Genomic DNA, 23891 nt, shown 5'->3' with positions numbered 1-23891 from the left:
GCTACTGCATATTGCAATTTTAAAACCTCTGTTTTAAAATCACATCTATGTTTGTTGTGCACAGAAGTACATAGAAACAATAACATGGCATGCTGAAAAGAAGGAAGTCAATTTCTGCCAGTGTTATTCTAGAAATAATCGGAGTAAAGAATTCACACACACAAGGGAAAATTACACAGATTCTCCTGAACAGATAAACTTTAAGTTCTAAGATAGTTTCTGATTGTTTTTAATTACTGAAAGGGTATGCAGAAGAATATAGAACAAGAAACAATGCTCTGTACTGAAAAAGGAGAGCAGAATTACTTAGCAGAAGATGGTATATTGGTGCCCTCACAGCTGTCCTACAAGCAATCTGCTTTATACATTAGCCAAAACAAAACAGTCACACACTCCATTCCTTTAAAAATAAAACACTGAGTAAGCTGAGTACATGTATCTAGGAAAAAAAGCATTGTTCTTCTTATTCTTCTAAATACAATGATCTGTACAATACGCAGGTTATGCATTACTTTTCCCAAAGTAATGCCAATTGGGCAGTAAAGGACACAGGCACTTAAGGCTTTTAAGATGTTGCCTTGTGCTGCACCGGCTCTTGGTTTGTTTGCAATAATGAATTAGTGAACTAAGAATATACAGGAAAGGTGCTCATTTGCCCACGCTAGGATTGTGTTAGCCTGAAGCACTGCACATTTCATTAGTCTGCATGTATGCAAAGAATCTCTACAGATGAGATTTCTTGTGGTAATTTCTGTAGTAATGCTATAAACTATTGATAGAAAGGGAAAAATTGATAAAGCCTGTGCATTCCTTACATTGAGGCTATATGTAATGCTTTTTGCATGCTTTCTTGAAAAGAACGTGTGTGATTTCATGGCACCATCTAGAAGTTACATTCCAAGAACTACTGAAGCAATCAGTCACACTAAACTCAGACCCCGGAAAACAACCAGAAGAAAAAATATCTCCAGTGGAAAGGCAAGGAAACAAAAGCATAATGTTACTACATTCTCAGGAGTTTAATGACTGGACCTCCTTTTCCAAACTCTTCCATATAACAGTAATGGTCGCAGCAATTACTGAGTGGAACAAACCCCTTGAACACCACCTGGTGTACTTTTCAGCAGTTGGTCCTGCTCCCAGGCCTGTCATGCCTCATTAAGATAGTACAGTACTTTCTCTCTGCAAGGCTGTTCTTGGGGACCACAGAGTTCAAGATAAAATGAGATATGGAGGTTTTATCATAAGACAGTAAGGGACTATGACAGCCTGTGCCAAGATTTTGCTATCTCAGAAAGCCACAGAAGGAAAAGTTTTTCAAGGAAGGTGAAGAGTGAAAACAAACCAGCTACAAAAAGCATACATAACTTTCCCATTGTTAAAGAAACAGAAGAAACCACAACAATCTAATTCTGCCTATGCTCTCATATGGGGCACCTTGTTTACATAAGCGTCACTAGAGGTCCCACTTCTTTCTGCTTTGCTAAACTTTAAGACTAAAATTTAACAGTTCTCTCACCTATGCGAATTGTGACCAGAATTTTGTACTACCGCTGCTCATAAATGGGTTAAGCTCCTCTACTTCTTTCCAGGCTTCGAATAATTCCCTCATCAGTTTCACTGAAAACAAAGAGGGCAGGACACCTCTAATGTGTCACTAAGGGGGCTTGAAGTCTTACTGACGATGCAGCAGGACACAAAGAATAACAGACTCCAAATACTTAGTTGCCAAAAGAGGAAAAGTGCATAAAAGGTTACGTTTTCTATCAAGAATCCGAATGAATGAAATAATTATAGCAAACTTCAAGGTAACCAAGATCTACACTCACATTTATGTAAAGCTTAATGGCTCATTATAGTAAGGCGAACAGTGACGCAATAACTGTTAGCTTTAGAAGACATATTTCAACTTCCCTATTGGCTTCAGTGAGAATCACTTTGAGATTAACAGCAGTTAACAGTCAGTTTTTTTTTGCAGTCACTCAGTCTTAATATCTCTGTTCTTCAGTTATTAGAAATAGGTATTCTTTCACATGCCAGACTCGCTGACACTGAACTTTCTACAGCTTAAGTATCAATATCTTACTGAGTATATCTAATTTAAACAAACGTATATTTGATGCTGAAATATGAAGAAGGACAAAATGATGGAAGAGGACATTTTTTATCTTCATTTTCACTTTTTGTCCTCATCTAAAAAAAGACATTTTAATGAAAAACAAAACAAAACAAAAAACAACTGGGCTTACAGAGGAAAAAAGGAATGCATTTGTTCAGTGTTGCCCCAAACAGTAAATGCTACAGAAATTGAGTGTCCTCTGTGGGATTGGAGCATATTTAAAACCTCAAAAGTAATTACAGGAAGAACGCTGCCAGCACTGTTGCAATTGCCCGATGGCCTGATACACCACGTGGCCCACAGACCACAAAGACCAGCTAAAAATGCTGAGGAGTTTTGAACAGGACCTAGATAGCCAGGTGCAAGGCTAAGCTACTACTGCTTTGTAGCATAGCTGACCAATAAGAACTTGTTTCCAACTACAATGAGAACTGTTTCTATGTATATACCTCTGAAACTACAAATCCTTCTTCTCCTCTGGAGAACTGTCATTAGTCCATTGACGTAACATAAGATTTCTATAATGACTCAGACAAATATTTATTTCATTTCCAAGAACACATTTTGCTATGAGGTGGGTGGACACTGAGGACACCGACACTGTTTGGATTTGGATTTTTTTTGCTGGCTCTGCTCATCATGGGTACACGTAACACACACACACACACACACAATGGTTTGGTGAAACTATTTGCTGTGTTTGAATTACTTTATGCCTCATCTTGAACCAAGAAATAAACTCTATACCAATTAATCAGTTTCTTTTGGATCACTTTCAATTTCAACCTCCTACTCATACCTCCTGACAGTATGTCTTTCTGCTGGGAGGATGAACTTTTTAGAAGATAAACAACCTCGGCTTTTGCTGACTTAATTTTCACTTTAGAGTGTTCATGTGTGTCTATTTTTCTTATCTGAGAAGCAGAATATGAACATGTGGACTTATCAACCATCTACCCATTATTTCAAGTGGTTTGCACACTGTGTGGGAAAACTGCAGCCGATAAGGGTTAACACTGCATTGCCTAGGTTGGCACCTTGTTTTCAATAGTAGCCCCGCATGTAGCTCTCTGCAGACTTTCCAGCTCATATATGAAATAAAAAAGGAATGCAATAAACAGTATAATGAAGCTAAACCGCCTGGGTCATCTCTGATCACCACCTACGCTCTCTATCGCATCAAACACTATCTGCTGGAAAAATGGGATGTATTCATGTAAGTAAATACTACTGTAATAAATCCTCAAAAGACCACTTAAAGTCACATGAGTAATCAAGACTTTTTTTAGGGCTTAATTTTGAAATAAATATGTTCTATTGTAACAATCCTTTCATCATATGCTCAACTATTTTTAAAGAAAAATAAAAAAACGAACAATTATAATGAATTATTCTTGGACAAGTGATAATCTTTCTGTTGTGTGCCAGCAGGATCGAGGATTCAAATGTCAAACGCCAACTACATTGTGTAAGTCTGCAATACCTCCATTACGGAGTTAGCAGTAACTTCAATGAGCAAGAAAAGGCTTAATTTAGGAAAGATCTGTTAGACAAGTTCCTGGGTCTAAAGGAACAGGTTGAAAAATGCTCCAACTGGAACTCATCAACAGTGAAGTAGATGACTTTGGAGAATCTTCTGGTCCTTCTGCCCATAACAAAAAGCCTGCCCAGAGGAAAAAAAAAAAGCCTCTTCTCTATAGGCAGACACAGTGTCTGTTCCCCTTCCCTGTAAGTGCAGTGTCTGCTGCTGCAGTTTTGGCAATTGCATGAACTCGGCCACAGATTAGAATGTTTGTACTCGGTTATTTTCACACACTGCCAAAATTTGCTGACAACACCAGGAGAAAAAAGGGGAAGGAAAACTGGTGATTTTCAACAGTTTATAACTCAGCTCAGCCTAAGCAGGTTTTTATGGGACAAAGAACAGAGATTTCTCTGTAGACAGCACTTTATTCCTGCCTAATTTGAAATATTTGCTGTGAATGATGGAAACATTAGAACTTCTTAAAGAAAACATAACAAAACAAAAATTCTAGCAGTTTTTAGCTAGCTTTTTTTTTTTCTTTTTCTCTCTCTCTTTTTTTTTTTTTTTTTACAGTAGATCATGTTTGTTGAAACAAATGAAGAGACTATTATCTCCCATAATTATTTACAAGTAAGATATTTCTTAAAGAAAATGAAAATATTCCAGTGAAAAGGCAGAGAGGCTCAAAATACGTAGTACTGCTTTAAGGAGTGAAATTCCCTCCTTGGAATAATTCACATTTCTGCCGTTCTAGTGCCACAGTATTCCCTAAAGAGTGTGAAATGATCTTCTCATCATTACAGAGTCAGTAGCAAACACGAGCTCTACTCCAAGAAATGCTATTTTAAATACATATCACAAAGAAAATGTCTAACAACTTCCTACAACAACTCCAAGGTAGTTTTATGGAGTCCTCCTGTTTTCACACCTTCTTTCAGCCCATATCTAGAATCTCCTAAGGCAGCATTTCCTAAGCGTTTTTCTGTATATTCCTGCCATTCCCCCCTGCCCTGTTAGCTACCTGTAGGGCCCAGGCTATTAAATGTAAGCCTCTATCAAACAGCAAATTTAAGCACTGCTGATTTTGAACATCTGAAAGCTTTCACATAGAAGCATGTCCTACAATCTGGGAAACAATGTTGCTTTACCGTGTCAATGAACTGTAGCTGTACAACTATTGTTTTTTGATAAAACAATAAACCCAGCTCGGCTGCTTCAAAAAATTTACTAAACATTCAGTTTGTGTTATTTTTGGATTGAAACAGTAGAAAACATTTTAGAAGCGCTAGAAAATTCTGCAAAAACTAGAAAACATCTGAGAAGAGTACTTTTCAAAAAAGGCAGGGGCTGGGAAAGAGCGCAACGAAGAATATCCTGGAGCTTTTTCAAATACGATATTTAATTGACTGGGAGTCCTCAGTAGAGACATGTTTGCAGCAAAGACTCATGGCGAGGGTGAGTTTTTGAAGTTTGGATGCATTTGGCAGCTTTATAGAACTTTCAGACAGCCCAGCTACGTCTAAAACACGTTCAGCCAGTTAACTATACAAACGTAATGTTTTTTCCATCTTTCTCTCCATGTGCTGACAGCATTACCATTCTCTCCAGTGTTCTTCTTCCTTCTTTGGCACAATGGATCTACCAGTTAATGCAGCTCCCGATACTTAATTTCAATACAATGGCTTTCCAACAATAACTTACTTAGCTAAAAGAGGTCGTCATTTAAAAGAAGTGAATAGTTATACTGAAAGTGCGAAAGCCTCACAACTCAAAATGCGTTTCAGGATATATTGTACAATACGTGCATATTTTAATGAGAAGGTTTGGCAGAGGAACGTACTGCCAAGTGATTGGATATGGGATATATCTCCAGTTGGTTTGGATTCCCATATCACCTAAAGAGCTATTGTTCCCATCCCCCAATACACCAGCACTCAAGCCAGTCAAATTTATAGCTCAATAAATTTTTTTTATTAAAAATAAAAAATGTGCCTTTTAAGTACTGCAGTCTTCCAATGTCTCAGTGCCAGGCCTAGATCAGAGTGTAGTAGCTTAGTATGAAGCTGGAGAAGCTTGGCCCACTTTGCAGAGCACTCCTAATTTAACAGTTTCAAGACTTAAGCCACATCTCTTTTCATTTCATAACAGCTGTTCCTCTATCGTTTCACTGAAAAAAGAAAAAAAAATGAAGAAAAGAAAAGGAAAGGAAAGAAGATAGCACAGAAAAGTTAAATAAATAAATAATGGCTCACAAAACCACAGTGGAGGAACCACTGCTGGTCCTGCCAATAAAAACGTTCCTTCTCTTCAGGGCTGGCTAAACAACTGAAAGTGTTTCTAATGAACTGCTGGCAGCACTATCCATCATTGCACTAAACGGATTCCCGTCTCCCTGAACTAAGGATAACTATTCATCTATAATGCACAGTCAGAAATTAGGAAGTATTTAAGCCTTAGAAGTCTATTTCCTCACTTTTCCCCACCTCAGTGCTTGGTTTTATTCAGATCCCCTTATGTAAAGATGACAAGAGAAGCCTGATAGAGAAATTAAATCTCAGTTCCAGTGCTAATGAATCATTCACACGAGTCTGAAAACTACCTTAACAGACCAGACATCTGCAGTCTTATTTCAGCATTACAACTATTTGGAACTAAGTTTACCTCATCCCTCTCTCCTTTTTGACATTTGTTACACCGACTGGTGCCTTGCTGTGGATAACAAGAAATTCAAGGTAAGACGGCACATTCATAAGACACAAAATAATCAGGTCCCAATAATTGTTTATGGACTTTGAAGATGCTATTTTGAAATGATACTGCAAATGATCAGGAAATGTTTTTCAGCCCTAATATAAGTATGAAAGCAACACAGACAATCCCTAGTCAAAAGTCACTTTTGAAGACCTGACTGATTATATAGATATGTATCTACAGAGGCGTATTAATAGTTGTCTTTAAGTCATCAGAGATCAGAGAAGAATTCATAAATATAAATAAAGCGTGGCTACAAACAATGGAAAGAAGCACTTACTTCATCTCCAGGACTTCCTCCAAATGTTTTCTTCTTTCTGCTCGTAGGTTGGTCAAATGGGTCTCCTTCTCAGCCAAAGACTGTTGTGTAGAAGACAATTTTGCTTTCATTGACTCCAGCTCCTGCTTAACCTTCTCCATGGCCATCATCAGCTCTTCTACCTAAAACATTTTTGAGGAAGGCAGAAGGAAAGAAAAATACTACAATGTGACTGGATGGAAGTTACTAAAGGTCCCAACAAAATTAGAGTACAAAGATTACCAGTGCATGTACACTGCATAACAATGTAGACCAGACAAAGAATCCTTCTATGTTGTGTAAAGTACATCTACACACTGTGGAAGCAGTGTTATAGACTGTGAATTAATATGGTCTGGTCACTGTAACATTACTGTTGAAATACCAAACTACAAATATTTAACTTTTCAATATTTCTATTTTAGAGAATGTAACACAAGGAAAAATAGATGGTCAATAGGCATTAAATTATCTTAGGAAAATGCTAAGTAATAGGTAGAGCACATCAATAATTTAACATAAGCATAAAAACTTCTTCTCTGATGAGAAGCTACATATTTACTTTAAGAATGAAGGTAAGAATATTTCTGAAGCAAAGAGAGGACTGGATTTCCATGAAAATGTAAGTAAGGTTGAACAATGCCTATACCCATATTTGGTGATTCAGAAACAAAACACCTTCAAAGAGTTGTTTACGGTAGACAGTTATAGACGAGTACTACTTATATCTCTAGGCTACTACAAAATGGGAAAGGTTCAGAATTAACGTGACTGTAAATTCTAGAATATATGATGCACAAATGAATCTAGTCACATTTGGTTCTGTACTAGGAGTGGGTTTTGTCTCTGATAGAATTTGCCAATTAAACTTGCAAAACCACAATAGATACGTCAGTATAACTATAGCTGTATGCATGGTGCATCACTTACTGTACAGGTGCTAGATGATGTAAGGTGTGGAACATATCATCACTTGCTTTAGTAAGTCAAGTATGCTGAGAGGTAGAGCTATTAGCTCAGGACTAACATGGATAACAAGACTGTTTTTCACCCTCAGTAATTGATATAGCAAGAAATGTTGCAATTCAGAAACATGAATTTATAAAATCTACCATAGTCACTGTGCAGTGCTTCCTGCATAATGCCTATTTCCATTCAAATGCAGCTGACAAGGAAAGTTCTCCTTGTACCCAGCAAATTAAGAACAATTTAAGATATGTGATTATCAAAAGCTATTCAAAATGTACAGTCAACAATTCATCCAGCAACCAACAGAGCAAAGCAGAGTTTCAGTGACACATAGTCCAAACTGGCTAGCATGTGTAAAATAACCAAGCTTTTCCTGTCGCATTAGTGTACAAAATAAGACTAGAACCTCTGTCAGTTTTTAAAATAAACAAAGAAAAATCTCCATAGAAGAAAACAGAGAAAAGTCAGAAAAGAATGTAGAGAAAAACTGCAGAAATAATAAACAGCAAATATACTTCTAGGAAGAAAACTGATACCTAGAAAGAAAAAAATAGCAATACATTAGGCAAGTGAATATGTACCAGAATATCAGCCTCTACTTCCTTTGGCTGGACCATACATAAACATTTTTCCTTATATCAGGGAGAAAAGAGGCACGCCAACTGCAAAATCTTCTGCTTCTAAGAAAAAAAACAACCTCAAACAAACAAGTCCTCGGCCAACTGCAACAATCTAAAAGGCTTGTGTCAATTTGTCAGTTGCCAAGATAAAACAGTCTTTGAAGCAACTTTTCCATGATGAAGTCTGAAAGATTTCTTCTGTCCATCATTCTATTCCCAGCCATCAAAATCTGCGATACTAATAACAAAGGATTGATTTGCTTGATACAGATCTGTAGTGTAACAGCTCTGTGCCATTACGACACAAGGAGGCTGGGGGCTGATAGCTGGGGCAAGGCTGTCACTGCTGGGTTGCAAGATTACACTATGCAGTAAAGAATTATATTGTAAGGCTCCTGACTATGTTTCTGAAGGTTAAGAGAAAAATGATCTAATCATATATAGGGAATAGAGAGAATGTGAATGGCTTTTACATGACACCAACATGTAGTCATCTGAAGCACTGCGGTTTTCCATTCTGTCTACAAGGCACCGTGTATCGAAGACAGAAATTAATGGAAGTAGCATTGCTCATACTCACAGTAAAGACTTTATTGCTTGGATTCATCAAGCTATAGGTATTCCAAGGAATACTTCCATTAAACATGTACAAAACAAAACACTTTATGTGTCAAGCTAGGAATCTTAGAGCAGGCCTATCTATATTTCTCTGTAAGCAGTCCTAGAATAAATACAGAAATATTCACTGGAAGCAAATTCCTTGCAATTGATGTCTTTGCAATACGTGGTTGATTTAGCCGACATGAGAAACTCCAAATCTACCTTTTATTTTTTGCTCTGAGTGCAGCTAATTATATAACAAAAAGTATTTGCCATGAACCAGAATTTCCTGAGACATGCTGTTGACTTTATGGCTACAAAGAAGAGTCTGGAGGACAAGGTGTGTTCAGGGGATGTTGGAACACCACTCTCAGACATAGGGCCTAATTTTTGAGTGGTGCTGTGTGGAGCCAGGAGTTGGATTCCATGATCGTTATGGTTTCTTCCCAACTCGGAATATTCTATGATTTTCAGTTTAACTCAAGTTGAGTTTGTACCCTATCACTAGAAAGAATTCAGTTCAGATTGCACAGAATGCACTTTTGTTACTCATTTCTTTTTCCTTAAATGGCAGTATAAAGGCAGAATCAGCAATATGGCAAACAAAGAGCAAAATGCTACGCACTGGAAAAACATCTGCAGTATCAGAGGATCTCTCTCTGTATAGTAAGATAAAAGAACTTCATTGGAACCCTCACATTCCACTTTTGTATGCTGTGCACATACAAATAAAGAGGAAAAAGCTGAAGAATGTCCTCATAGAAACTGCAAAGGAAAATTTTCCAGTCTTAAATAACACAACATGAATGAACAGTTCAAATGTATATGGAGCTTCAATCGTGCAGATGTTCCAAGCTATCTGTTAGTCTTGGTATTTCTCTTTCATTATTTTTTATTGTTGTTGTTTATTTGTTTGTTTGTTTTGTTTCTATCAAGTATTTGAATGCTTTTATGACTAAATGAAAAAGGTCGCACACCAGGCCATAATTAAAGGTTTCAAAGGGCATGGCAGACAGTGCCACACAAAGACTCACGCACACTCCTAAACTGCAGATATAGTACTTTCAGTTGCAGAGATACATGGGAAATTTATGTTTTAATGCTTAGTTACCAAAAACAGTCCCATTTTCATCTTCCTAACTTAAAGAAATTATATTACTTTCAATACACATACAGGCACTGTGGTTTATGGGATAATCTCTTTGTATTCATGGCTGCAACTTAAACGTTCCAGGCAGAATACAAAAGGATGGAATTCTAGAGAGTAAAGATACAAGTACCCGCATGAGCAATTTATTTTCAGTGGGCGTCGGATAAATTGATCACTAGAGATCTTATCTTCAAAATCACCTCAGCAAGCTAACTTCTATTTAAAATTATCGGCTTTCTGAACATAGTTCTTCCTTGTATAAACAACAGATTAGCATTATGAGATAAAACGTGCTAGAAATCTGTTCTTCTGTCCAAAATGAATTAAACCAAAACTAAAGGTCTCGAAATTACAATTCAGTATTAAGAATACTACAAGTACTGTAAATAACCCACAGAACTGACATTTCCCATCATGTGGTACTCAATCTCTCAGGGGACTCTTTTTTTTTCAGATCCTGAGTTTTTAAACTATTCTTCATTTCACTGCTGGTGAAATAATGAAAGGGTGCAAATCTCTGCATTATCTTTTACTGAACCAATTAAAACGCAGGACAGAGAGAAGAGAAAGAAACAGACCTACACACACACAAAAAAAAGACAAAGACAAGTTCTGGCTCCATGTAAATTTGTTTGGATCCCAGAAAACTTTCCCAGAACAGATGTTAAGACATGGAAAAAGCACAGGCCAGGCTTGGGACTTAAGTATGTAATTTAACTGCCTCAAGTAACATATTACAGGGAGAAAGCATTGAGTCTGACATAACCTGGAATGCCAGCAAGACCAGATGGTTTGCTTAAATCACAAGCTAATAAACCTTTACACAAAATAAGAAGGAAATGAATTATTGTTTCATCACAGCCCCATTTTTGCTAAAGCAGTAGGGTGGCTTTAGGTACTCCTGAAGACTATATCCAAGACACTTAACTATATCCAAGACACTTCTTGGCTCTTCTGAACTAGGGGAACAACTTCCAAATTCTTATAGATATTGGGAAACCTTATGGGCGTAGCTTTTTGAAGGCTAAAAATATCAGAGAAGAATGAGAGAAATAAGTATGCAGTAGCAGGAAATATCTTACTTTTCAATAAGATTAGAACATAATTTCTGGTTTGTAAGGTAAGGATAGCCCTCAACTGAAAGATATGTTGACAGCACTGCCATGCTGCCAGCAGTGACTCTGCCCTTACCACATGCGCAGCAGCTTTGGCTCTGTGTCAGGCTCCTCATATTCACTCCCAGTGCATGAGCATGTATGTGCTGGAAGGTGCACAGAGGAAAGGCTACTGGTTTCTCTTTTATGATGATGTAGTCACATTGTCACTAATCCTTTCATTGCCATACACAAGGGGTTAAGATGCTTTACCTTCACTTTTATTCTGTTGGCACTATAAAGATACCATAAGGTGAACAGATGCTCATCATCTAAAGAGCGCGTTTATCCCTATGCTGCATGTATCTCCCCTATACAGCTGCTCCACTTGTTCTGCATGGTCACTGCTAACGAATGTTGCCATGAGATTCTACACAGACAAGACAAAAAAAAAAGAAGTTTGTTGAACACCAGATTTCCTCAGCTGAAATCCTGCCTAAAGAAACTTGGAAATAAACACAGCAGGATGTTGTGCAACAGTTATGGTGTTTCTACACACCATATTTATGTCCACTCCAGGGAGGATGCCAGATATGCAGCACCCCTTTTGCCAAGGCCAACAGTGCACAACACGAGAGGGCTGCAGCAGACTTTACACATGAAGGGTGGGCGTTTTCCTTTGCTCATAATACAGAGAGAGGTTAGCATCAAAACTGGGACAGTGGCTGGTAAGTCATCAGTTGCCTAAGGACAAGGCACGATCTTCTGATTAACTGTAATACAGAGCGAAAAGTTTAGGGATAAACTATATATGAAGAATTTTAGGGATGAACTGTGTGTTTCCTGACATTAGTGTGCAGTATTCTTAAATCTTTAGGTCAGTGATGACTCCAGGCAAGGAAAAATACTAGTAATTAGACTGACCAGAATATATCTGACATTAAAAACTTACCCCTGCAAACCCACAGAAGCAGAAACATGGAGTCTTTGTCAAAGAATACACTCCTAGAGCACCATCCAGAATGAATTCTGCTCATATTCTGAGAGCACTGTGCTTGTGGTATGAAGGAGGAGGAATCAAAAACTCACAGATGTTTGGAAAAGAGAAAAGTCTTTTGAGCTGCCAGACCTCAGGCCTAAAGAAGTCACAGCTGTGTCCCGTTAGGATCTTTGGAGGTATCCGTGACAGTTGTATCTCCTGAACAAAGGCCATAAGCCATATAAATAAGCAATGGCTTGCTGCTGGGACAAGAGCCCTTAAGAAAAAAGCAATAATCATCTCTGCTTTACACACATACACACAGACTGAGTCAGGCCAGGGAAAGAAAATAAGTGAAAGACTAATTTCTATTAAGGATAGAAACCAGTCACAGTTGTTGATATCTGAAGGCTATAGCAAGTTAAGGTTTTACTTCTCTATTTTCCTCAGCTGGAACATTTATCCAACAAAGAATCCTTATGCATTTTAACCCTTGCAAACAAATCAAAGGATCTATGAGGGCTGCCCCGAAAGTAATGCCTCCTATTTTATTACATGAACCCATGACATCAGGGGTGGATGCTGGTGGCATGGCAGAAAAGGTTGAACCTTCTTACCAGTATTCTGTTACATTTTGTTGTCAAGAGACAGATGGCAGTAGAGGAGCAGTCTGACATGGAAGTGAATATGAAGGTGTGTCACTGAATTCCTCCATGCAGAGAAAATATAGCACCCATTGACATCCATTGATCAAACAGTGGATGTGAGCACAGAGAGGCAGCAGATGGTACATTCCAGCAGCGGTGTCACTGAGAGTGGGTCGCCTTCACCGGTGCAGGTTTTGAGGAGTGCAGCACACATGGTCTTGTTCCTCACTGATGAAAACGCACAGCTAATGGTGGTGGCTATTCTGAACAACAGTGTTTTGTAGCTGAGAATTTGTTCTATCAAAATAGTGTTATTGTGTTTTTTCTATATGTTGTAGTTTTCACAGAAATAAATAGGAAGCATTACTTTCAGAGCAACCAATATTTGTGGATTTATGTGAATCTACAATCATAGGAATATGTCTTGTGCTTATCTTCTGTAACTACCAGTGAAGCCTCTAGCCCCTTGGGGACACAGAAGCAATCACTATGTCTAGAAATAACATACAGTATTGCAAAAAATTGAATTTTCATCCTCATTTAAAAAGACCAAGTTACAGACAGTAGAATTTAGCATACTTAGCACATTCTGTGCAATTCTGCACAAGCATTTAGCATGATCTATTACAGAAGAGAAGGCTCTGGGGAGACCTCATTGCAGTTTTCTAGTACTTGAAGGGAGCTTATAAACAGGAAGATAATTGACTTTTTACATGGTCTGATAGTGATACAAGAAGGGGAAATGGCTTTAATCTAAAACAGGGTAGATTTTGGTTAGATGCTAGGCAGAAGTTTTTTACTCAGAAGGCACTGAGGTGCTGGCACAGCTGCTCAGAGAGGCATGGGTGTTCCACCTCTGGAGATGCTCAGTGCCAGGTTAGATGGGGCACTGGGCAGCCTGAGCCCCTGCCCACAGCAGGGGGGGGTTGGGACTTAGTGGGTTTTGAGGTCCCTTCCAACCTAAGCCACTCCACAATACTGAGATCCAAACAACCTCTTTAGAAAAGTGGCTAATGCATGACACTGCACCCACAGCTTTGAACCTCTTCAAAATAACTTGACCTATACTTGGTTACATCTAATCTGTCAACTGCTGCTAAGGTAACAGCAGTAACAGAGTCAAATCAGCTCAGACTAATTATCCAAGGATGTAAGCAGATTTTCGCAGGGATTCTGCAAAGCACACTGGTTTTAACATTGCTGCCTTTTAGAAGCTCCATAGAATCACAGAATCATAGAATCACTCAGGTTGGAAAAGACCCTGAAGATCATCGAGTCCAACCACAACCCAACTGTACTACCCTAACTAACAAACCTCCACTAAATCATGTCCATGAGCACCACATCCAAATGGTTTTTAAACACATTTATCTTTCATATTATTTAGGATAATAACAATTAAAATAAATACAAAAAAAAAATTAATTCTTAATAATAATAATAGTTTAGGACAATTGTTTCATATTACCTAGGATGTTACTGTGGCAGACTGAAGTTTAGACATAACAAATATTATTCGGAAGTGAATATTTAATGCTGTGCTACATTTCATAGACTGTCAGTTTAGATAGTTACAGATTCATTCTCCAAAGAAACAAGTTCTGGGGTGTCATATTAACTCACTACAACTTAGTGCAAAAAATATAGTATGCTAATTCCACATTCAACTTTAACATTCTTCTCAAAAGATGTCAAGGATCAGGAACAGTTACTATGTGAAAGCCCATCCGTGTACATGAAGGTTGCACATGTGGCTAAAGTAAAACTGAAGAAGTACAGTCTTGTTGGCAAGCTTGGGAAAGTTTCCACCTATTCTAACTCGCGGAAGCAAATCTTTAGCATTGTAGCTAATAGACAGCAATGAGCAGAATCCAGCCACAACCGCAAAGTATTCCCACTGTTCTGAGCCAACTAAACTAAGGCTGAAATTCAATGAAGGCTTTGAAGGAATCTGATGATAAACAGCAGTACAGCCATGTCTAGAAGCTTTTGCGTCAATAGGAAATGTTTCACAAAGAATCTTCTTCAATTTAATTAATCTGAAATCTGTCACTCTTCTGTACTTTGCTGTAAAAAAGAACAGTCGGGAAGGGAATACAATTTTTTTTGTTACACTTCATGTATTTTCATGAAGAATCAGTTGCCAGGAAAAAAAAAAAAAGTATATTTTTCTAATTTCTGCATTCAATAAACAAGTCTAATGAGGTTTTCTAAAGCTTTAATCTACACATTCTTGTATTACACTTGCACCTATGGCCACAATTTAAGATCACAACGGGAACATGGAAAAGATGTTCCAAATGGAAAATGTACAAGCTTAGCTTTAAGTACATGTTAAAGTATTTGCTTGGGTCCTTACAAGAAAGAATTAATGTAAAATATGCATGATTTCCTCTTTCAAAACAGATTTGAAGGCAACTCAAGACTTATATGAGCCAAACCAGATAAAATACCACCTAGAAGTAGGCACTTGAGAAAACAATATACCAGGTACAGAGGTGTGAAGATGGGGCTTTCTCTGGAATAGATTACTTGAAATTGATATTTATCTATTAAAAATAAAAATGAAAAAAATCAAAACAAAACCCGTGTAAGATCAGCATTTTCACCGAATTTCCATGCAACCATTTCCCCCAACAGCTCCCCTTTCTCCTTTCATTAAAAATATGATCTACATTGAGAAATGCTCACTATATATTTTGAACAGAATTATCCTTATCCTTTCAGAGTGCCCAGTTCTCCTAAAAGTTATCAAATTTTGCCCGCCTTTCAACTTTGTGAAACAGGTTAACCAAAATTAAAGGATTCTGAGTTCCTTAGAAGTATTTTCGCCTGTAATGTTAGAAAAAGATCTCTGTCCCAAAGTCATCTTTGGTTATGATTTTCTATTCACTGCTATTTTCTCTTCATTCTTCTCCACTGGGGAAGAAAATCCTTCAAGCCCCTCACACAGGTACAGCTGAACACAACTAAGACCAGAACAAAAATCGTACAGTTTCACCCCTTAGAAAGTGTATTACCGAATACAGAAGGAATTCCATGTTATCCCTGACATACTGAATCAACCTTTCCATGTAAAGGGTGCGACTTGACATAAAACTGGATATTTTTAAAGGAAGAGGCTACACAATCCATCAAAATACTCTGGGGAGAAGTAAGTTTAAGGAGAGGCAGCCCTTCTGAAATGATTGCCAACAGCTTTGTTACCATGGACACGGTGCATGGCCACCTTACCTCGCCAAAACCAAAATACACAAAAGGAGGGGAAAAAAAATCCAGATTTTGAAAAATGGCAAGAGTATATGTCAGGCTGACCACTGAGATTAAAAGCTCTTAAAACTATGTATATCAGAGGAAGAATTCAAGTCTCAGTTTCTAGCAGAGATTTCTGTTACTTAATATGACTTAAATACACATATGACTTATATGTATATACATACACTCAAAAACCAGACTGAGTTTTGCAGAAAGTATTCAAGAGAATTTCAGCCAAAGAGAACGTAGACTGCTTAGAGAAATCAGTGGGAAGCAATGCCAGCAGCTTCACCCCCAAAACATGGCTTGGAATACTGCCTTGATTTCCAATCACGTGGTTCACCAAATCTCCCAGTTAGAAATAAAGAAAGACAGAAAAAAACATGTGCTAAAAGCAAACTGTCTGTCATGTGTTACAGAAAAGTCAAAGTTCTGACAGCGGTGCTCAAAAAACTACAGTGCTCAGAAAGCTCTGAGCGGGTGGTTCATGAGAAATTCCGCTTCATATCGCCCACGTACAAGGATCTATAGAAAGTAACTGATGTGTGAGACTTTGTGCTGTGAAATAACTCCAAGTGCGTTTCAGAAAATATTTCAGACCTGTTCCAGTAACAGAACATTTTCTATTTTTATGAGAAAAGGTAGTCAAAGTAATATGTTTTTAGGAAGATAAAAGAACCAGAATGGCAGATTTACGGCAAATAAAGAATGAAGAGAAGTATCACCCAAAACTTGGCTAGACTTTCTGTATAGCAACTTACAGATAAGCAGAAAAGGCTCTCTGAGGCTGTACTCAATATTCGCATCTCTGCAGCCGTTGTTCTTACAATACTGAAATCCTGATGAACAGGAGATGGGAAAAAAAAGAGACAACCGGTACGAAGGCTTAAGCTATTTATGAATTTCCTACTTTTCCTTATCAAACAGACATGGTATCTGAATTGTGCATACATGACAGAGAATTTCAGGAGCCTTGCTGCAAATACTTTTTACATGTCATATATGCATGAAGTAAGACTTAATCCTGCTGAAATAGTTTATAAAAATACTGGGAAGAACAAAGCAGCGTATGACAGCATATTTAAACAGTATGTTACCATTACAATATTTGGTATCTTATTTCTTCTCAAAAGGCAAGGCAGACATGCCTGCCATAAAAAGATAAACTGTATGAGCATAGATACAGACATTTATAGGTGTTGGTTTATACACTTAATGTAAATTAAAATTTCCCACCGAGAACCATAACTTCCAAAAAAGCTGATGGAAAGTGTAAAAATCAGACCACTAACTCAGAAATTTCAGTTGAAGTAGCTACTTAAAGAATTGTGACTAGTCTTTCATTCGTGTATCTGCCATAGTGATTTAGGATAAGGAATTAGATGTTAGCTGATGCTTTATAGATTGAGGCTGCACTTAAGCAGGAGTTGATATTAACGAGAGAACAGAGTTAGTTACACTGTTATCAGCAAAAAATACTACCTAAAACTCTGAGACTACTGCTCTGAAAATTTGAAGGAAACTGAAGATAGAGAATAACACATTGCAGTCAGGCTTTGCACCATCACGCCCTTAGAAATAACAGCCTATTGTAAAAACCAGAATACAACAACAGCTTTAGGTAAAACCAATACTAATACAATCTTGGTAGAAAATAATAGTAAGAATTTCCTGTGTCCTGCTCCCACAGTTCCATGATTCATTCCTCTGGTGCACCTTTGTTCTGTGCTGGGGGACATGAACCAGATCAGCATAGATCCATTGGTTCAGATTGGTTCATATGAAAATAATCATTCAAAAAAAAAAAAAAGAAAAAAAGAAATAATAATAATAATAATAATAATAATAATAATAATAATAATAATAATAAACTCTTCTGTTTGACTTTACCCCAGAGAATGGGCCATATTCTTTCATGAAGAAAATCTTCTCAAGCATTGTTCCTGGAATGGTCCCCATTGTGATTAAATTGATACATAAGTTAAACTCCCATGTTCTACTACAACCTTCCAGAAAGAATTTATAAAACAAATAAATAAATATAGAGGTCTCCACATACTTTCAGCTGTACAATCTAATGTGTTGAACTAATGGATTCCGCCACAGTCCATTGCTGTGATTTACTGTAATATTTACATACAGGAGTCAACGTGTGGAACAACAAAACCAGTTGAGTATGTTGGAAATAAAGAACTTGTTGAAGAACATGCAAGTCATTATATGTAAGAAGATTTATCAGCTGGAGAAATCTTGCAATTTATAAAATGAGTGTTAACACACAGCCATAGTTAACACATATTGCCAAGATATTATCAAACACTGGATTAAACAGAGCAAAGTTTTAGTCTGAAATGGGTATCTGAGAACCATGAAAGCCTAAGTAGCTTCATGGACAGTGTAATTCAAATGTGAAGCTTGTTAAACAGCAGCAAACCACATTATCATGAGGTGATGGAGGGTAGGATTACACAACACAGGGCTACAAAAACAACAATACACAGTGGGGCAGAGGAACACACAGATGAGATGTCCTCATACCTTGAACCACTTAAAGCCAAAATGGTTGACCTCATGCACTGATTCATTAAACAGCTTCAGACAGGCAGTGAAGTGGCAGAATAGTAAAGAACAAGATAAACAGAAGAGAGGAAATAAAAAGCATGCAATTATAAGAACATTATAATCATTTTGGACAATATTAAAATTTCCAACTCACACATACAATCTGTATTTGGACTAAGAATGATATAATCATCTGTAAAGATCAAAAGAGTAATATCCTAACACAAAAACAAAGCCTTGTATTTGTAGAACTGCAAAGCTACCTAAGGGTTTCTGTCATAACTCTACAGAATATAGAGCAAGGCAGGCATTCTCTTAAGTAATTGAAGAAATGGAAAACATTTGAAGGAACGTATCCCCCTCACATTTGCGGTGAAAAACAACCACTTGCTATCACTCCATGACTTGACTATATCTAATAAAGAACAACTGGGCAAACTATTTGGCACAAGGGAGCAAAGCAGCTATCCTGTACCTGGCACAAGACTCTCTGGTTGCTTTTCTTGTGATGTGTATTGTTCATCACACTGTATAAAGTATGATGTGCCACAGAGGGCAGTTTAGTTATTCTGCTGGACTAAGACACAGCTGTCATAATCAGTGATGATGTAAACTAGAGGTCTTCCTCTTTTGATCCCAGTGGTTTCAAATCCTTCTTTCTCCTCACTTCCATACAAACTACTACATCCAAGTCCATTTCCTGTTTAAGATGCTGTTGCCCACTGTATTCCAGAAATCTTTTCCCACAGCTCATACTTTTCTTGGCTCTCATCCTCTCCTCTCAATCTCTCTCAGTGATTCTTACAGCTTATTGACCCTCAGGCACCACGTTTGCATTACCTTGCTTCATCATACAGATTGTACAGCCATTCAATCTATATGCCAGTTATTCTCCCTTTTCATCAATCTCTTACCATTATGATCATTGTTTGCCTCTCTTATGAGGCTTCGCTGGTGAATGTTTTCAAAAACCATAATGGATATTTGTAGGTATTCCCTAAGCACTAATCACCTTCCATATTTTAGTTTTAGGATGTCTCAGGTATAAATAAGATTCCACTTCTGTAATGCTTTCCTATTTTACTAATCCAGACTTAACTCCTGTCCTCTGCATAATAAACTTACAACCACAAGGACCTCATGCTAGTGGGCTGAGAACAAATCCTTCCCATCCTGCAACTGAAACTTTCCTTGCTATTTCATTTCTTTTAATCTAAGACAGAACCTTCATATTTTTGTTAATCTTGACAGTAGCTTTGACTCAGATGTCCTTCTACTCCTTCTGCAAGGGTTGTTTTGAAACATTTGCACAAATTCTTCTATGGAATATCTCTAATGGAAGACATTTCTGATCATGCCACTAATGCTAAAAGTTCTTTGGCCAGGTTTATTTTGAGTCTCAATGTGCAGAAATCTTCCTTCTGCAGATTGTGACAATTTGTGCAGGAAACTCCTCTGTAACTTTGTTTGTGTTAATGTTATCAGCATGTTTCTTAGCCAGCAAATCAAATACAGGCTACTAACCATCTGCAAACTGTGCTCCACTCACCTTTCACCTTAAATACTGAGGTGACCTGTGATCAGCCTCTAGAACAAGCCTACTTCATACTTGTATTTGTGTAAATGTACTGGTTACGTTCACCTTCATACTTATTTCCTAACATAAGACATTCACATCAACGTAATAATTATAAAATTCACATTCTTCAAAGCTGTCCTTCAAAGACTCACTAAACCTTATGCATATTGTGTTTAGAGCATAGCCACACAAAATGTTGAATTCCATGGGCTTCTCTGCACTCGAAGAACACAACTGTCACAGTCCTCTAACATAGAAATTAAACCATTAAGACAACATAGGTAAGAATTGCATGTTATTTTGTTGACCTGTGCACCTCAGCATAGAACTTGCTCTTTTATGAGATGCATATATATTTCTGAGGAGGAGATCTACTCTTTTACATGGTATTCACTACCAAGGTAACATTTCTATAAGATATACACATTGAAAAAAAACAACCACCCTTTTAAAATGTTTTAAAGTGCAGTTCATCAAATCTTTTTCATTTAATTAACAGAAAAAGAACACATCATTGCAGTGTAACTGACCAAATGCCCCTGTTTGCTTATTACGGTCGGGAGAGGAACAGACAAACTGGAAAAACACTGAAGAGGTTCACAAAAAGCACACTAGGAATGCCAGGCTCAGCTCCTTATACTTCAAAGCATCAAAATCTAAAGGAAGTTTATTCATTACATATGGTATGTTTTCTTAGTGATTAATTATGGAAGTCAAAATCTGGTCCACACGCGATTCTTCAGAGTATCTGACCAGTGGCATTGAATAAATTCAGACAGAAGTTTACACCTGTGATTCCAACATGAGTGTGTATTTTCTGTGTGTAAGTTTGCGTATGCTTGTCTTTCTATCCAGCAGTTGAGAGACTGCAAATTAAATGAGACTGTGGCCCATACAGATGACCATGCTAATAAAATTCACCGTCTTTAAACGTGCACAATGAACAACACAGCGAGTGTAAGCACGTTTACATACAAAAGGATAGCTTTGATAGATAGGTAAGATTAGTCAGAAGAATTATTATATAAAATAATACTTTAAAGCATAGGATACCTTGTATTTCTTTCATTCTTTCCTTTCCCCCTCCCCGAAGCACCCCCCCCAAGAAAATATCACCTGTGAAAAACAAGGCTTAGCAGATTTTATGGGTTTAGTTACCTAAACTCGAACAGAGATAGCTGATCAAACAAAACCATCTATGTTTCACAGTAAAGCAATGGAAACAGTACTTTACTGTTTCCTAAGAGGACTACCGGTGACTTTATAAGATTTCAGACCTGTTTCTCAGCATTGATCCTGGCTGACTCCTCTTGTGCTAGCACCATTTCCCGCTCTGCAGTTATCTGAACACTTTCTCTGAGTGCCTCTTCCAATTCTTCAATTCGATCATCCTTTTTACGCAGATTGTCCTGGAAAATGACGGAAGACTAGGTGAAGAAGACTTGTTTGGATCTACAGCCTTTCAATCAACCAAGCTCTATGCCAAGCAAAATGTGCTTCTCCCTACCAAGGTGCAAATGCAGGCAAATCAGCTTCACGCAAGTGAAAGAAAGATGAAGCGATGCAAGAATAGGAAGAAGATCACAGTAAAGAGAAGGAAAAAGCCAGCAAAGTAGGATGGCAGAGCAAGAGGGTTTGTCCTCTGCATCAGGCACATCATCAGTCTTGTCAGATTAAACAGAATAGCTAAGCAAGGTTTTCTTGTGAATGAAGATTAGTAAGCAGTTCCAAAGGAAGAGAGTAGCCAGAATTGGTGGGAAAGCAGGCACGCAGAATTGTCCATTTGCTCACACATTCACCAGCAGGCACGGTAAAATGGAAAACAAAGCACTGCAGTCTTGCAACTTGCTATTTTCAGGTTAAGGGGGAGAAAAGCAAACATCAACCAAACAGAGTTTTCTGTTGCTCAGGTAAGACTTAAAGGAAGTTTTTTCAACAACTGTCTAAGAATTAAGAATGGCAGTTTAAACCTCAGACAGCTACATATCAAGATTATCTGAAAATACATTCTTCAATTAAGAACATCTTCACAGTTGCAGGTTCAGAAGTCCCACCTACAGTCAAAGACCACAGAAGGAAACTCTCCTCAGAAAGAATACGGTTTAACTGGTAATAATATAATTTAAGAAATGATATTCAACATGAATGACATTCTTATTTGCATAGAAGACCCATATTTTCTTAATATCACTAGGAAAATAAATCTGTGTCTTCTGCCTCTGATGTAGTTCTGCTGTAGTGGCTTGGACAAAAGACTGCACACCAGGCTGTCCCCAGGATAGATGTAAATGTCTTGGAGCATCGCTGCTTAACGAATCCATCAGAAATGACCAGCTTGATGGAAGATTTCTGCATTTTTCAGTTTGCAGATCAGTTTAGATCATATGGTTCAGATCAGATATTAGCACGTTTAAATTAACGCAAAGGCTTTTTAGACAGCTCAGCAGTAGTGGAAGAATCAAACATTTTTTCCCTTTGGTTTTTGCACTTCCCTTTGTATCATATTTACTCCTTTGTCTCTCTGTGCTTCATGCCATATAAAGATTAAGGATAAAGACACTTATTTGGAAAAAAAAAAACCAAACAGAAAAAAACAACAAAAACTTTGTAATGCTAAAATGAATCACTGGAGTTCTAAAGAATTAACCTTATTCCTTAACTGCTGCTCCCCAAGACTTTCAGTACATCACCAAGGATAGTGCCGTATGAACACCAGTTCTGGCAGTCTCATCACTTCTCAAGAGAACTTCCCAACAGAGATGCAAGGCTTTAGATCCAAACAGGACAAGACCCCTGGCTCCATTGCTCTTACATAGAGAAAGGCTAGTTCAACCACTAGCAAAAGGCAATGACATTTTTCAGGTTTTGCAGATGGATGAGCTTTCTGCTGTTGGTTACTTTCCAAAGCAGATTCACAAGGCAAGTAACCACTGATTTCTAAAGAAACGATTGGAGAGATGTTCATTTAAAAAATCAGAGTTGGTGCAGAGCATGTTTTAATCCTTTCTAAAGCCTACTGAAATACTGATTAAGTCTTCCAAAACTACTTCATAGTTATGATTTGTCTAACTGAAGATTCAAAAAAGTTTACAAGAAATTCTGTGCAGACTTGAAAACTATCTACTTGCCAGTCTGCATTCTGTGGGGAACAACAACTGTACTTGATATTATTCGTGGATAGCCAAGGATGTGTGACTCTCCATTTCAAACAACAGAAGTGGAAATGGTGCATTTGAACAGCTGCACGTAAAATTGAAACTGGTTTAAAATAAGAGTGTAGAATGGAGCACTGTAAAATGTATTGTATGCCCACTGTTCATCGTCATAGGCCAACATTTAAGAGGTTAATTCAACATAGCAAAGTGCTTTGTTCAGACAGGTGAATCCTTGAGAGACAGGGAAAAGAGTAGCTCATAGTATGAAAACTGTGCAATACAGTACCACACCACCTGCACTTCAAAGGTCTATGATTACATAATATATATTTATTCTAAAATAATATGTGAACTTTTATATATAGACTGAAGAGTTGCAAGTTTAAAATAAGACAACAGTGCTAGAAAAAACACAATTGCCTACAAATGATGATTTTAAACTTTTGTCAAATGTCACCTGCCCATCTAATAGTAAGATTGGTTGCAAACATCCATCTTCTGTCTCAAACAAACAGTTCAAAGAGCTGCAATAGCTTCTTGCTTCCTCTTAACAGTATCACAGTGTGTCCACCCACCTTACAAAATGAC

At 37.6% G+C, this 23891-nt stretch overlaps 1 protein-coding gene across 13 annotated transcripts in view; it reads right to left on the bottom strand.

Moving 5' to 3' along the window:
* The window catches only part of ERC1 (ELKS/RAB6-interacting/CAST family member 1), a 281305-nt gene that overhangs the window by 97001 nt on the left and 160413 nt on the right, over positions 1–23891 (bottom strand). For 8 of the 13 annotated variants that reach the window (XR_011902606.1, XR_011902605.1, XM_072326455.1 and 5 more), the window contains 2 exons: positions 21426–21557; positions 6676–6836 (listed from right to left, as the gene is read on the bottom strand). Coding sequence is in view for 8 of the 13 variants with exons in the window: in XM_072326455.1 (XP_072182556.1) it covers positions 6676–6836; positions 21426–21557 (293 nt within the window). In the remaining 5 variants the exon portion in view is untranslated. The remainder of the gene's footprint in view (positions 1–6675; positions 6837–21425; positions 21558–23891) is intronic. The other 5 variants (XR_011902608.1, XR_011902609.1, XR_011902607.1 and 2 more) reach the window with 1 other exon arrangement.

Source organism: Excalfactoria chinensis, chromosome 1 (assembly GCF_039878825.1).
Source record: "Excalfactoria chinensis isolate bCotChi1 chromosome 1, bCotChi1.hap2, whole genome shotgun sequence".
Classification (NCBI taxonomy): Eukaryota; Metazoa; Chordata; class Aves; order Galliformes; family Phasianidae; genus Excalfactoria; species Excalfactoria chinensis.
Note: the sequence above shows the minus strand (reverse complement) of the source record. Positions and strands in the feature narration are given on the sequence as shown.